This window comes from Anolis sagrei, chromosome 1, assembly GCF_037176765.1.
Source record: "Anolis sagrei isolate rAnoSag1 chromosome 1, rAnoSag1.mat, whole genome shotgun sequence".
Taxonomy (NCBI): Eukaryota; Metazoa; Chordata; class Lepidosauria; order Squamata; family Dactyloidae; genus Anolis; species Anolis sagrei.
In genome coordinates this window covers 24,243,721-24,260,281 of record NC_090021.1, presented here as the reverse complement: position 1 = coordinate 24,260,281, position 16,561 = coordinate 24,243,721, and the positions used below count along the sequence as shown (strand labels likewise).

The following is a 16,561-nucleotide window of genomic DNA, read 5'->3' as shown; positions in this document are numbered from 1 at the left end:
CTTATATTTGGGTTGGCTTATGCTTGAGTGTACATGGTATTTATGCAATGCTTTTGACACAAAATAAATAAATAAAACATAAGAGCTAATTATAATCTTCGTTTTAAAAAACTTGAGAGATGAGTGATTGCCACAGTTCCCACCCCCCCCCCCACCCCCCGCCTTGTGTTTCGTATTCTGGAAGAAGATTATATCAAAATGCCCCAGGGATTTACACACGTGGCAAAGGATGAATCGCATTTCTGTGGAAAGATGGCAGCTGTTTCTGCTTCTCATGGCAATCTACTTTTTTGTTTACCTATGCAGGTGTAAAACTAACCAGGAAAATGAACCAACAAGACAAAGCTGGAGGAATGGATGTCTGCCACTGTTTGGCTTTATATATGTTTTAATCCACATTGCTCTAGGTCTCAGTTTCTATAATTCTTGTTCCCACACTCATATATATTGTGGAAGAAGAGAAGTACAATCTAAAATACTCAGTTAAAAGCTACCAACAAAGCTATCTTTGACAGAGGTCTGCTCCCCATTTTCTCTGATATTTCAGTGGGAACCAACTTCTCACAAAAGTAAAACTCAAATTGGGTTGTTGTAGGTTTTTTCGGGCTATATGGCCATGTTCTAGAGGCATTCTCTCCTAGGAGAGAATGCTTCTAGAACATGGCCATATAGCCCGAAAAAACCTACAACAACCCAGTGATTCCGGCCATGAGGGGGAAAAGGAAGGGGCCTGAGGCTGCTAGGAATTGTGGGAGTTGGAGTCCAAAACACCTGGAGGACCCAAGTTTGCCCATACCTGGACTAGAGATTCATAGAATAGCATTTTAATCAAATCTGTGAATAATCAAATTCTCCAAAGTCAAAAACACAAATGTGAAGGGACAACTGTAATTAGGTATTCATTTTTTTGGTATTGGGAAACACATGTGAAAAGGAAAAGAGCATACTATTAATACACACTTGTGAAACAAAACAACTGGGTCAAATAAGTCTTGCAGAAGGAGTCAAACATTTTGAAACTTCTAGAAACCTCTTAAAGGCGGAAATAAGGGCTTGAATCCTATTCATTAGTCCCAGGTAAAGTAGATGTATTTAACCATTGAGCCAATGGGTAAGTAGATTATTTGTATCCAACGTGCTTACTTGAAACTAACAATGGGATTCAGGTCAAAGGTTTTAGGATGGGTTTTTCACATTATACATACAGTAGAGTCTCGCATATCCAACATAAACGGGTCGGCAAAATGTTGGATAAGCAAAAATGTTGGATAATAAGGAGGGATTAAGGAAGAGCCTATTAAACATCAAATTACATTATGATTTTACAAATTAAATACCAAAACATGTTTTACAACAAATCGACAGAAAAAGCAGTTCAATACACGGTAACGTTATGTAGTAATTACTGTATTTATGAATTTGGCACTAAAACATCACAATTTATTGAAACTGCTGTGGATCCAGGCAGGAGGAAGACTTGAGTCGAATACTACAGAATGTAGGATGAGCAAAGGTTGGCTAAGCGAGACTCTACTGGACCTGTTTCCCTGATTAAAATGAATGGGACTGGTAAGTGATTCACTTTGGTTGGAACATGCCCTGAGATTTCTCTCTCACAGCTTCACATTATGTTTTTGTTGTTATGCACCTTCATGTTGCTTCTGACTCATGGTGCCCGAAGGCAAATCAGTCTTGGAGTTTTCTAGCAAGATTTGTTCAGAGGAGGTTTACCATTGCCTTGCTCTGTGGCTGAGAGAGAATGATCACTCTATGGCTGAATGGGCATTCAAATCGTGGTCTCATGGGTCCTAGATTAACATTCAAGCTACTATGCCTCTCTGGCTCTACCTATGTCTACATATGTCAAACCAGCAGCAGAATAAGATCTATTGAAATAGCGTGGATATATTTTTATTTATTTGCATTATCTCAGAGAGAGATCATACATGTTTAACTTTTGTTGTGGGCAGAAAACAGACTTTAAGAGCAGATGACATATTGAGAAAGGTATAAACTTGTTTTCTGACTACTCTATAGAGACTAGGATATAGAGCAGTAGTTCCCAACCTGTGGTCCATCGAACTCCAGTGGTCCGTAAGGACGGAAGTGTGGTCTGCGGCCTCACCATTAATACAACGTTGCCTTGAAACCACGCGGCAACAAGAATGACTGGTCTTGCAAAACACTCTTATAGTGAAGAGGCAATGGGGATCTTAGGAGGGGAGAGGCTGACTACCCATGAAAGGCTACTACTACCTCATCAGCTCTAGATTATTAAATATGGTTTTCTGTGAGCAAGTAGATGGCGACTACTGGGTGGCATATGTTCTGTATCAGAAACTAGAGCTAATGTGGTCTATCCAATGCCATTTTCTGAATCAGCAACCCAAATAACCAAACCGAATGTAAAGTTGACCAAAAACTGATTCATAACCCTTTTGGTACTAATGTTGGAGAGTGGACTCTGGCCAAAGTAGTCCCTGGTAAAAAGTAAAAGGTTGGGAACAACTGATATAGAGGAATAGATTCAAACTATGGAAAGAGATTCCACCTAAACATTAGGAAGAACTTGGTGACCGATAGTGGAGTACGATACCTTGGAGTGAGATGAAGTCTCCTTCTCTAGTGAACTTTACTCAGAGAATGGCTGACCATCTGATGGGAGTGTTTTGCATGACAAGGGTTTCATATTAGGTGGCCCTTTTGGTCTCTTCCAACGCTTTGATTCTAAGAGCAATCTGTCTTCATGTACGTCGCCATAAGGAGTTGGCCAGTTTGGAGACAGGTGTATGGATTAGTACTAAATTACATTATGCTTTCTCTCTCTTCCTTTCTGAAGCTCAATAGGGCATCTAAGGCAGATCTTGGAGAAGTTAAATTTTTGGAATATAACTGCCAGACTAACATAAAGAAACAAAATGTTGCCTGGGGAGTCTGCCAAAAAAGTCACTTCTCCAAGATGTGAAGATGGGTCAGAGCAGATGTACAAAGGCTATAGGGCAAGCCTGGGCAAACTTTGGCCGTCCTGATGTTTTGGCCTTCAACTCCCACCATTCCTAACAGCCTCAGGCCCCTTCCAGCTTAAGCAGCTGAGGGGGAAAAGGAAAGGGCCTGAGGCTGTTAGGAATGGTGGGAGTTGAAGTCCAAAACACCTGGAAGGCCAAAGTTTGACAAGGCCTGCTATAGGGCCATCATCCTAGCAGAGTCAGGAAGAAGTGATTTCTATTAACGCAGGCAAATAGTGCGCAGGGAGCCATGCCTGATGCCAGTCCCGGAGATTGTGGCACAACTCACTGGATCCAATGGTTAGACAAAACAAATATTTCCTGATGAACAGGAGCAGTCTATAAGTGTTTCCTCCCTTGTATAAACCAGCTGCTTTTAAAACTCGTAAGCGGAGACAAAGAGGGTGATCTTTGAAACGTGCTTCGCTTGGAAGGAGCGGCCCAGGTATTCGGACATGTCCACTTCCACTTGTGTGGCCTGAGGTCCCTGCAGGCTTTGCGTCAGGATGAGTTCTCCCGTCTGCCTGTCCGAGCGCTGCATCACAAAATGCCCGCGACTGTTTCCGCCCACAATCCCAAACCGTAGGCTATCGGGGCCAGGCCGCCCGGGGGCTGAAGCGGTGGCCATGCGGAAGAGCGGGGTGGGAGTGACGAGGTTGGAGGGCAGAGGAAGGTAATGGAAAGAGATGGTCTTCGGCGCATAATGGCACGACCTACTGTCCATCGGGCACGGATTCCGCTCACATTGGCTAGGAAAGAAAGGGAGAAACAAGAGATTTCAGTGAATTTACTGTATCTTTCTTTACTTTCCTTTCTTCTTCTTTTTTTTTAAACAGCTGTTTGGTTGTTTGTTTGATTGTGCAAGGATGGGGAATGTCTGGGCCTCCATATGGAACTTGACTAGAACTTAGATAAAGCATAAGCAATATGATTACATCCTGAATAGACTACTGCAACACGCTCTACGCGGGGTTGCCTTTGAAGACTGTTTGGAAACTTCGACTAGTCCAATGGGCAGCAGCCAGGTTACTAACTACATACTGGGAGTACACCACCCCCCTGTTGTGCCAGCTCCACTGTCTGCCAGTCCACTTCCAAGCACAATTCAAAGTGCTGGTCTTGGCCTATAAAGCCCTATATGGTTCCGGCCCAGCTTACCTGTCCAAACATATCACCTTCTATGTCCCGCCTCGCAGTTTAAGATTGTCCGGGGAGGCCCTGTTCTCGGTCCCGCCAGCCTCACAAGTGCACTTGGCAGGGACGAGGGACAGGACCTTCTCAGCAGTGGCCTCACGCCTGTGGAACTTGCTCCCCAGCAAGATCAGATTGGCTTTTTCCCTCCTTTCTTTTAGGAAGAAGGTTAAATCGTGGCTCTGGGACCAGGTCTTTGGACAGCAAGCATGACAGCACCTTGGATGTTGAACCAGACTGCAATTGGCTATATGGTTGATGACAATGTTTTTAACGTGTGTTTTACCTTAATGTTTTATTTACTGTTTAAAACCTGTTGCTATTTGTGTTTATATTGTATTATATTGAGGCTTCAAATTGTGGTCAGTTTGTAAGTTGCTCTGAGTGCATTTCAGGTTGAACATATGAAGGAACTTGGTTGCTGTAAGTTTTCCAGGCTGTACGGCCATGTTCCAGAAGCATTCTCTCCTGATGTTTCACCCACATCTACGGCAGGCATCCTCAGCGGTTGTGAGATCTATTGGAAACTAGGCAAGTGATGTTTACATATCTGTGGAATGTCCAGGGTGGGAGAAAGAACTCTTGTCTGCTTGAGCCAAGTGTGTATGTTGCAACTGACCAACTTGATTTCCACCGAATGGCCTTGCAGCTTCAAAGCTTGGCTGCTTCCTGCCTGGTGGAATCCATAGTTTGGAGATGTTAGCTGGCCCTGATTGTTTCCTGTCTGGAATTCACCTGTTTTTTTTAGTGTTGTTCTTTATTTTAGAGTTTTTTAAAAAAATGTTCATTTTCATGGAAGGAACCCAGCAATAAGGACAAAGTCCTTGCATGGTTGACCACTTGCTCCCATGCCCTTACTTTCATGTAATCTGTGATAACTTTCCTCAACTGTGTGCCCTTTAGCTGTAGTCCAACACACTGGAAGACACTAGGTTGCAGAAAACTGCTTTATGGTCTATGCCTAAGAGGAATTCTGTTTGATCTTAGATCATTTTAAGTGCCCCTGATTTCACAGAAGCACCTGGTTGGCATCTCCAATGAAATCAATTGGAAGTATTGAATTCAACGCTGATTAATCTTTTAGCTGGATTGTGTCCAGAATATAAAATTCTCACAGTGATATTTCCAGCACTCTGTTATGCCGGGCAATTAAGAAACATCAACATTGGCCTCACATCAAAGAAAATATAGCAAGTCATCTTAATGACTGAAAAGGAAATATTCATATTGAATGCTTTTGATCTGTTCACAAGTTATTGAAATGTTTTCTAATCTTCATTTAAACGATTTTCCATATTGGGTTTGTTAACGCTATCAATCTTGATTCTTAATTGTAAGGCAATGCAGAACTGCAGAATTGACTTCTGCCCAGTCATCATTTTTTCTTTCGTGAGCCAAACACTCTTGTAAGCATTGGAGTTTAGAAAAGTTACTTTTTTGAATGACAATTCCTAGAAACCCCACAGAGAGCAGCAGGAAGTTTGTAAAATAAATTGTCATATATAAAAGATTATGAAAAAATGCAGAGGCTTTAAGGTGTAAAGCAGGCATGGGCAAACTTGGGCCCTCCAGATGTTTTGGACTTCAACTCCCACAGTTCCTATAGCCTCAGGCCCAAGTTTCCCTATGCCTGCTTTAAAGTGTCACCTTTAAAGTGACAACAAACAATGTGACAATAAGGCCAATAGATACGCTATCACAGACGTCAGAAGCCACTAACTGCATAGGGAAGCTGATGAGGAAACACAACCTACAAACTATCTACAGACCTACTAAAAAAATTGAACAAATGACACATTCAGCAAAAGACAAGACGGATCCTCCTACCTCTGCAGGAGTCTACCGTATACCATGCAGCCATGGACAAGTCTATACATGGACCACCAAACGCAGCATTGCCCAAACGCGAATCAAAGAACATGAAAGGCACGGCAGACTGCTTCAATATGACAAGTCAGCCATAGCAGAGCACCTGAAGATCCAACCTGGACATAGCATATTATTTGAGAAAACAGAAAGGCTGGAGTGCTCTAAAAAACTACCATGTCAGGCTACAAAGAGAAGCATGTGGACCATTTCAACAGGAAGGAAGAAACCATGAAAATGAACAAACTTTGGATACCAGTATTTTAAAAAAAATTCTAAAATCATAACAGTAAATAAAGAACAACACTCAAAAACAGGGAATTCTAGACAAGAAACAACCAAGGCCAGCTAATCACCTCCCAGCAAAGGATTCCTCCAGTCAGTAAGAAGCCAGACCTTGAAACTGCCAGGCCATTCAATGCTAATCAAGGTGGCCAATTGAAACATTCACACTTGCCTCAAGCAGACAAGAGTTCTTTCTCCCACCCTGGACATTCCACAGATATATAAACCTTACTTGCCTAGTTTCCAACAGACCTCACAACCTCTGAGGATGCCTGCCATAGATGTGGGCAAAAAGTCAGGAGAGAATACTTCTGGAGAATGGTCATACAGCCCGGAAAACAACAACTCAGTGACAACAAACAGATTGGAATGCACAACTAAATATTCAACATTGTACATGTTACTGCCATAATTTCAAGAGGGAGAGTTGTGTTACTCTGTTATAGTAGAGCCAACAGAATCCTGTGGCACCTTAAAACCTAAAATATTTCATTTGGCATGAGCTTTCATGGACTGTGGTCCAAGGTGCATGTAATGAAGTGGGCAGGGATCCCAAAAGTCTATGCCAAATAAAACTCATCTGTCTTCAAGGTACCACAAGTCATACCTAGTTATGGACTTAGCTATGAGAGTGAAAAAGTCAGGCACAGATTGGCAGCTTTCCATTGGAAAACCTCTAGCTGAGATTTTGGGCACTTCTCTAAGAGACTTGTGACCAGGCTGCATTTCCACATCTGCTCAACCATCAACTTTACCCAGAAAAAAAAAATCAGACCTGAAAGGTCTTGTGTGTTTCACTTCTATGTAGAATTCAATTGGGTTTCCACAGTATGGATAAAAAATTCGTGGTCAACGTCTGGCAGAACCCGACCACAGAGTTGCACTGAATGACATAAAGATTCCTGGCGAAGACATATAAATCACATTTGCAAAAGCCAAATCTGCAAATCGGGAAGGCCAATTATAGTTCAATCTTTGCTTTTAAAATCTAGCTATTACTAATTCTGAGAGGGGGCTTGTATGCTAGGGCATACAAAGAAGCGGATGAGCTGAATTTTATGCTGTATGGTTCCAACTATTATTTCTTTCCTCCTTTGTTTAAAGCTGCTAATGAATTATTGGAGCATGTCAGAAGTCATTTTATGTGTGTGTAACTGTAAAATAAGATGCACAAAGCCAATTGGTTGGGCTATGCCCGGGGAGCTGGCTGTGACTGGGACTTTTGGGTACTGTTACATTTTTCAGGCTTGAGCTATGCAGGTGCTTGCAGAGAAGTGAAGAGAGAAGCAGGGAGAGACAGAGTTTGGAGTGTGCTCTCATTTCATGAGCTGCTGAAGGAGTTTATCCAAAATGGACAAAGACCATTTTGAATCTCTAACACTTACCCCAAGCAGACTAGAGTTCTTTCTCCCACCCTGGATATTCCACAGATATATAAACCTCACTTGCCTAGTTTCCAACAGACCTCACAACCTCTCAGAATGCCTGCCATAGATGTGGGCAAAATGTCAGGAGAGAATGTTTCTGAAACATGGCCATATAGCCCAGAAAGTTCACAGCAACCAGAATTACATGCTGTTTGCTTGTCATTGTTTCCATATTATTGAATTGCCCCTAAGTAGTCAGTCCCTATTCCCTACGATGAGCAATATTTGAATAAACACAATATTGATATTCTATTTGTAGATTGAATAATTGTTATTTTGCTTGATTACAAGTGCAATTTTCAACTGAACATATCATAATGTCAATTCACAACTACCAACTAGCACTCCCTTCCCAGGAACAGGCAATTATGGAGCACTTGAGGGATCGTCCTTAATTAGTGAGTTCCTTTTCTCTGTGGGGTTGGCATGCTTTAATTATTGGCTTCCAGTTTGCAAACTAGAATATCTATTCATTTATCTTCTTTTTTCCTCTAACAAGTGTAATTTCACAGTTGCTAACCAATAAGCAAAATGCATGGGCCAAGGGTCCATCATTTAAGTGACAGTTAAAGGGAGTACCAGTTCCAAAGGAGGAAGGATCATTCCCTTCTCACAGATGGAAGCTTCTAATAAAAGGGACAGTAACGCTGGCAAAACTGGACAACTGGACAAATTCACAGCGCAGCTGCTAACAAAGGCCCTATCTACACTGCATTATATGGTTAGTGTAGATTCATTTAAGGAGCCCCCAGTGGCACAGAGGTTAAAGTGCTGAGCTGCTAAGCTTGTTGACCGAAAGATCTCAGGTTCGAATATGGGTAGCAGCATGAGCTTCTGCTGTCAGCCCCAGCTTCTGCCAACCTAACAGTTCGAAAACATGCAAATGTGAGTAGATCATTAAGTAACACTCAGACAGGAAGGTAACAGTGCTTGATTACTCCATGCAGTCATGCCGGCCACATGACCTTGGAGGTGTCTTCGGACAATGCCGGCTCTTTGGCTTAGAAATGGAGATGAGCACCACACCCCAGAGTCGGACACGACTGGAGTTAATATCAGGGTAAAACCTTTACCTTTATTTTTTAGATTCATATAATGCATTTCAATGCAAGTACACTCCATTATATGAGTCTGCACCAGACATGGGCAAAGTCCAAAACACCTGGAGGGCCCAAGTTTGCCCATGCCTGGTCTACCCTGACCATATAATGCAATTTCAAACTGAATTATATGGCAGCTAAGATGGGGTCAAAGTATGATCATCTAAGTCCATATAGAAAAGCCACAACATCTCTAGCTTTTGGTCAATTGGGGGGGGGGGGGGGGGTGAAGCTGATAGTATAGATCTATTCATTTTCAGAATGTTTATGCGTTTTGTTAAATAAGAGTACTGAGTTAACAGAAAGGCTATGTTTTTGCAATCATATTTATACATGGCCCTCCTTATGTCTTCTCTCAGCCTCCTCTTCTAGTTTTGTGAGGAACAAGGTAAGTCTAAAAACCTTATAAAACTACAAATCCCCCCATGATTCTATAGCATGGAGTCATGACAGTTAAAGTGGTCTTAAACTGCATTCAGTCCACAGTGTAAACACTCTATAACTCCCCGAGTCCTCAAACCAGCACAGCCATTGGTCATACCAGTAAGAAGATTTTAGAAGCTGCGGTCTCAAAAAGTAACTTCTTCAAGCATTGTGTTGTACCCCTGGAAGTCAGACTTTAAAGAAAATGGGACGTTTTGGTCATGGTTTTGTGTGTCTGGAGCATTAAAATATTTGCATTTCCTTTGTACTTACAACGGGGATGTTTTCACATAGCTGACATTTCCATTAGGCTTCGGACACTCTGGATTAACACACTGGAAACCTCCTCCTGTATTAATACACATTGTTCCTGTAGTGCAGTTGTGTAGTAAAAGCACACATTCGTCAATATCTGCAAAACAAATGGAGGTGTGAAAGATATATCGGACCATGTCTAATAGTTTAGGTGGATTAGGGTTAGGGTTTGGATTACAAAATATCTTCCTCCAAAAGATACAAAACTTGCAGTTGCCAGATTTTATTAAATAACATTGAGTGTGTGTATGGATAGTCCTACAACCCACAATTTCCTGGGGGCTTTTAGGGGAAATGGTTGTGTGTGGCTCCAGGGCTACACTATAACTATATTGGGTTTATGTTTTGCAATTTGGGATTTCCAAGTTTTCAGAATAAGGAACAATCAGGATCGAGCAAAGCACACAAAGCAAACCTATGCAAAGCTCTGGTTAGGTTTCACAAGAGGAGGATCAGGCACTGGTGAGGTCTCAAATCCTGGAGGATACCTCCAAATCCCTGCAAATCTCACTATACAGCTATTTTGAGGGGAAGAATTTTACAGTTCCCAGAGTGAGGACTTAATCCTAGAGTGGACCGAAAGCGGGGGGAAATAGAGGGAACCATCTTACTTTGTTCCCTACCATCGAGGTCCATCTTCTGGGATGGCCAGCCAACCCATGTCCGTTCCCCGTCTTTTCCCCACTTTCACAATTTTTTGCAGAAAGGCAAAATATAAATATAACAAATAATCAAGAATCAATGCACCTTTCCTAGGACATTTGATGGAAACCAACATACCAAACACTAGTGACTAGTTCAGCTTTATCGTAATCTGAGGGCATTTTCTGCTGCAGCCCAAATGGAGAGACCCCATGCTTCATTGAGACAATATCACTATTCAATTCCTAACAGCTCTTGGCACGTCACCTTCATACCTTCCAACATACCTTAAACTACACTACAATGTAGACCTTGTTTTAGGGTCCAGCTCTCTTGGTATTCACAGTCAGTATTTTAAGTTATGCTGGTGCCTGAGGAACTATCACAAAAATCTGGCTTGCTGCATGACTGTCGGTAAGCCCAGCGTACACTCTTGTTAGTATCTCATATTCATCCCAGGATCTAGTGTGAAGCTACAGGGAGACAGTGGTGTGTAGCATTGAATTGGCATTGAATTGTTGCCAGCACTGTGGACCACCCTGAATCCCCTTTGGGGTTGAGAAGGGCAGTATACAAATACCACTAATAAATAAATAATAAATAACTCCGTAGATTATAGTGAGCTAATGAAGGGCAACCAAGGCATCCTCTGGCTCACCTCAAGGCATTTTACTGCTGAAGGCAATGGACAAGATGGTGCCCACTTCTCCCATCCCACAACCAGGGAGTGCATATGAAAACAAGCAGCAGTAATGGGGAGGGCAACAGGAGAGCAGATCCAAGTAAGGTGGCCTTTTGCACCTGACAGATGGTAATTTTTTCAGTGCTGATAGTTTTTAAGTGCAGGCCAAGGTCTTTAGGCACTGCACCCAGCGTGCTGATCATCACTGGGATCACCTTTACTGGCTTGTGCCAGTGTCTTTGCAGTTCCATCTTTGAATCCTTCTATCGTGTAAGCTTTGACAGTTCAATTCTGTGATACTGAAAATTTCTGCCTCTTTTGAAGTTATCATCATCATCATCATCATCATCACCATTATTGTCATAGGCATTATCATCATCTAATATGATGCATTCCCTGTAAACATGCATAGGTTTGCAACTTGCACGCAATATAATATAATATAATAACTTTATTTTTATACTCCGCCAACCATCTCCCCAAGGGAACTCAGGGCGGCTTACAAGGGACAAGTCGAAAAATTACAAATAGAACACAACAATTAAAAACATCAGATAAAATATTGTAAACAATATCAAACAACATGGCTGAGAAAAAACATAGCTATATGCAAAACGTATGCCTTCTCATTTTTTTTTTGTCGTGTCAGGAGTGACTTGAGGAACTGCAAGTCGCTTCTGGTGTGAGAGAATTGGCCGTCTGCAAGGACGTTGCCCAGGGGACACCCAGATGATTTTGATGTTTTTATTATCCTTGTGGGAGGCTTCTCTCATGTCCCCATATGAGGAGCTGGAGCTGATAGAGGGAGCTCATCTGCCTCTGCCTGGATTCGAACCTGCGACTTATCGGTCTTCAGTACTGCCGGCACAGGGGTTTAACCCACTGCACCACCGGGGGCTCCATGCCTTCTCATAGAATCACAGAATCATAGAGACCACACGGGCCATCTCATCCAACCCCCTGCAATGCAGGAAAAGCACAATCGAAGTATCCCATACCATCTACCTTTTCTGATTTAGCAGAGCGAAGGAGAGAGGAGGAAACGAAATCTTGCCTTTCCCAATGGGCTTAGGCAAAAGCAAACTGCTGTGATCTCTCCTGGCTTGTGTGTTGTTCCTCATACATTCCTTTTGTCGCCTTGACTACACTCCAGTGTTACTTGTCCACATCCATCTTAGTTTTCTTCTATTAAAATGCCGGAGGGTGAAAAATCCTCCCTTCAGATAGATATAAATATTTTTACACTGCCTAAAAATACTAGAAAGGATTCTGTAGCTTCTATGAAATGTAATTTGTTACAAACTTAGCAACCGTAAAGCTATGTGTCACCTTCACAGCTTTTCCCATCGCTGAAGAGCCTGTACCCACTGGGGCAAGAGCAGAGGTAGGAGCCAGGAATGTTGATGCAGGTGTGCATACAGAGACGTGGGGCTCCTTCCAGCTTGTAGACTTTGCATTCATTCACATCTGCAGCAAGAAGGAAAAAAAATCTTAAGGCACAAATGGTTCATTTCATGGTACCTTCAGCACGTGAGGAAAATGATCTTTTCTGGAATGCCATTTTTGATACTGTACTGAGTAATTGCATGTGTATTGTTACAAATGCATCCATTGTATTGATTTATTTTAAAAACAGGCTAAGATCTTATTTCACCATGTACAGTTTGTAAGTACATGAATTCATAGCTACATTGCAGAAATGCAAAGAAACTCTGCTAGTGATTTGCAAAGATGCTAATGCTAGCAACAGCTGAAGTGCTCCAATTGGGCATTTCTGTTGCACAACTGGCACTCCTATTACTGATTTTGGAAGCTATGCAGCACCAGATCTGGTTGCTACATACTTGATGAGAAACTGCCAATGAATGCCAGATGATATTCCAGAAGAAGGAATGGGTAATATAGGGTTGTTGTAGGTTTTTCGGCCTGTATGGCCATGTTCTAGAAGCATTCTCTCCTGATGTTTCACCTGCATCTTTGGCAGGCATCTTCAGAGGTTTTGAGGTCACAACCTCTGAGGATGTCTACCACAGATGCAGGCGAAATGTCAGGACGGAATGCTTCTAGAACATGGCTATACAGCCCAGAAAACTTACAACAACCCAGTGATTCCAGCCATGAAAGCCTTCGACAATACATTAAATATAGGGTTGCCATAAATCGACAGTCAACTTGAAGAGCCCTTCTACACTGCCAAATAATCCAGATTATCAATGCAGATAATCCACATTATCTACTTTGAACTGCCATATAATCCAGCTCGAAACAGATAATCTGGATTTGATATGGCAGTGTAGAAAGAGCCATAAGATATACACATTGTGATCTGGTATTGCCTAACTGGAATCTAGATTCGCATTGGAAATATTTTGGAGTGACTACAGCACATTGGTTCACAACACGTAAGTCATTTTGCTATTGCGCAAGGGGCATCGATACGCTAAAATGTCACAGCAGCCCTTAGGTGAATAAAAGACCCAAAGCGGCTTTTCCAGGAAGTGAATAGTATCTTGAAAGTAACTGTGGGAACTCCAAATCAGGCTAATTGCATTCATTTGTACTGTATTTAACCAGACGTGGGAAAATTCAGTTTTTGGACTACAACACCCAAAACTCCTCAGCCACCATGCAGTTCTCCCTCCACATTTGTGGTTTTTACTTTTGCAGATTTGGATATTCATGAGTTTGATTTAAAATGTTATTTCTAGAACACTCTACTCCTTTACAGTAACTCTACGGTCAGCTTTCTCTAGTCATGATGCAGGACATCGAGATTTCTAGAGAGAACCCCTTTAACATTAGCCAGGAGCAGACACTGTTCCAATTGGTAGCTCTCCAGAAAGGATCTCTTACCTTGACAGATGCTGTTTTCTGAGGTGCCACTCATATGGAAGCCTGCTTCACAGCTGCATTGCTGCATATGGTCAAATTTGGCACAGCGTGGTTTACGACTGAATCCTGGGTCGTTGGTCACGCTCCATGTGGGAGGAACTAAAAAAGAGCAGTGGGATGGGGAGACATCCTTTGATCAGAAAGATCCTCCTCCTCCAGTAGCTTGTATTTATACATTTCTTTGTCTTTCTTACAATTATTTCACTATTTACAATATGAGATTTGCAAATCCATGCTCAATTTGATTGACACTCTTCCTGCAGTGTCATTGTTGGATACACCATCCCTGCTAAGGTGGATCTGCAGACTGTCTCCATGTCCACACAATTTTATTTATTTTTTCCCAACAATATATGAGTAAAAAGGATGAAATTCAAAAGTGCAAGCCTGGAAAGGGATGAGAGATAGGGGGCTCCCCTGACCACATCGGAAATGGAGAAATTACAAGTGTGGGCTTCTGCTTTACAGCAAGCCATAGTTTGCCACTGGAAACTCATACAAGCCAAACTATGATTTGTACAAACCACATCTGGGCACAACAGCAAACAATGGCTTCCCACAAAAGAGAGGTTCGCCCTGGTTACTATTGTTGGAGGTTACCAACAAATACGAGACGCTGTAGGCTATCTTATCAGAGAGAGGAATTGGCAAAACCACTCCTGAGTATTCCTTGTCCAAGAAAACCTTATGAAATTCATAAGGTCACCATAAATCAACAGGCAACTTGAAGGTGCATAAACACATATAATCAGCACCTTGGATAGCTTTTTTAAAGTTCAGATTTCACCTTAGAACAGTGGTTTTCAACCTGTGGGTCCCTACAACCCCCAGAAATCCCAGACAGCTTACCAGTTGTTAGAATATCTGGGAGATGAAGGCCAAAACATCTGGGGAACCAAAGGTTGAAAACCACTGGAATGATTACCCTGCTCTACTTGTAGGAAAGGGAGTCGTCACCACTATTCCAGGCTACAGGCATTACAAATCTCTCGTGACCTACAGATTCTGTGAGCTATAGTGTAATAAAAGTAATTCCTCCAAACATATATATTCCCATCTTCTCTTTCCCTCGTCAGCAAAATACATACCTGTCTGTGTTTGGTATTGGCAGTTGGAGCCAGTCCAGTCCTTTGAGCAAATGCATTTGTACTGTTCACCTTCACTCACACATGTTCCCCCATTCTGGCAGAGGTGAGGGGTGCATTCACTGACATCTTTTAAGTAAACAAACAAACAAAAAATATAATGTGAAAGCTGATGGTCAACACAAGATGCAATGGCCCACAAGGGTATCATAGGTAGTGGGCAGGACTGTTAGTTGCTCCCATACTGTAAAACACTCTCCTTTTGGGAGGCTGGGCTGACCTCTTCCTTGCTCTTTATTCAGGAGAGCTCTTGAGTATCCTGCGACTGTTGCACCCTAGCACTGGAACATCTCTTTCACCCAGCACCATACCAGAGTCCAATGACCCATTAAAGAATGTTTATTTTTAAAAGCATATAAAAGGGGGAAAAGGGCAAATCCAAAAGAGACATTCAAGGTATAAAATGCAATATACAAAAGAAGCCAGAGTTCAGTAGCAGTAATCCAAAAATGCCTGGTTACAGCCCAAAACCAAGGAATCTAAAATCACAGAGTAAATCCAAAGATATATCCATAAATATGAAAACAGGAACCTCTCCAAAGTAACTTCTCCAAAGGTACATAGGCATAAACAGGAACATGAAATGGGAATCTTGAGAATACAGGAACCATGAACTTGGAATCATCAATAGGAATCATAAACAGGAATTATGAACAGGAGACCGATCTCCTAATAGCAACATTGTCTCCTCTGAAAGGCCTGAAACCCAAACTACCTAATTTAAACCTGCCAAGGAACCCATGGCATCATGCCTAACACATCTGGACTTCAAAGTCTTATCACGAATCCTCTGAGAATATCTAGATTGCCTGCTTTTCACACCTTGCGTTCTCAGGTCTAATCTGCACTCCCTTGAAAACTCCTTGGCTTCCCAAGGCCTTTTCCTCAAGGGAACTGGTACTTTCATTTCCCCCTGTTGCCTGGGAACAATTCAAAACATCTGCCCCATCTGTCTGCAATTTCCCCCAAACATTCACAGACCCCTAATTTTGGAACCCATCATCCCCCTCATCCCCTGAACACTCAGAAAAATCTTCTGATGCTAGACAGACTACAACAGCGACTTTTAAAAGTGTGGGATCAGGCTACATTAAACAGTCTTTTACTGCATGGCTGTGAATGGACTCTGTGTATCGTGGTAATGCCGCAGAGTCCATTTGCCCTGGGACAACTCATTTGGCCCATATAGATCTACCCACAAATAACTCCTAAACTCACACCACCACCTGTGCCACCTTAACCTTTTCTCTGGCTTTTTTTGTGTTGAAATAATTAGTCTGGCAGAATTCCTTGAAGCAACAGGACTGTGAATGCCTCTTGGGCTGGAATGGCTTTACATCTGTCAAATGCCAAGCTGTCTTGTGCATCAATAGAATACTCTAAATAATCAGAGGTCACCAGACCATGAAGTTATTGAATGAGCAATCAAGGAGTTGCAAAAGCGCTGTCCTTGTTCTCTTGGCCTCTCATGTCCTTGAACTTTCTGTTAGGTTGAGACTCTCATCTGCTTCACTTAAGCGAAGATATGGATCACTGGGCAGTGATACCTGAACCAAGTTACCAGCCACCGCTCAGATATTTCAAAGGG

General features: G+C 42.2%; 1 protein-coding gene across 1 annotated transcript in view; it reads right to left on the bottom strand.

The window, feature by feature from the left end:
* Positions 1-876: 876 nt before the first annotated feature.
* The window catches only part of FBLN7 (fibulin 7), a 28,302-nt gene continuing 12,617 nt past the window's right edge, over positions 877-16,561 (bottom strand). The window contains exons 4-8 of the mRNA XM_060755099.2: positions 14,917-15,042; positions 13,790-13,927; positions 12,266-12,403; positions 9,571-9,709; positions 877-3,754 (exon numbers count right to left, since the gene is read on the bottom strand). Of these exons, the coding sequence (XP_060611082.2) occupies positions 3,382-3,754; positions 9,571-9,709; positions 12,266-12,403; positions 13,790-13,927; positions 14,917-15,042 (914 nt within the window). The 3' untranslated portion in view covers positions 877-3,381. The remainder of the gene's footprint in view (positions 3,755-9,570; positions 9,710-12,265; positions 12,404-13,789; positions 13,928-14,916; positions 15,043-16,561) is intronic.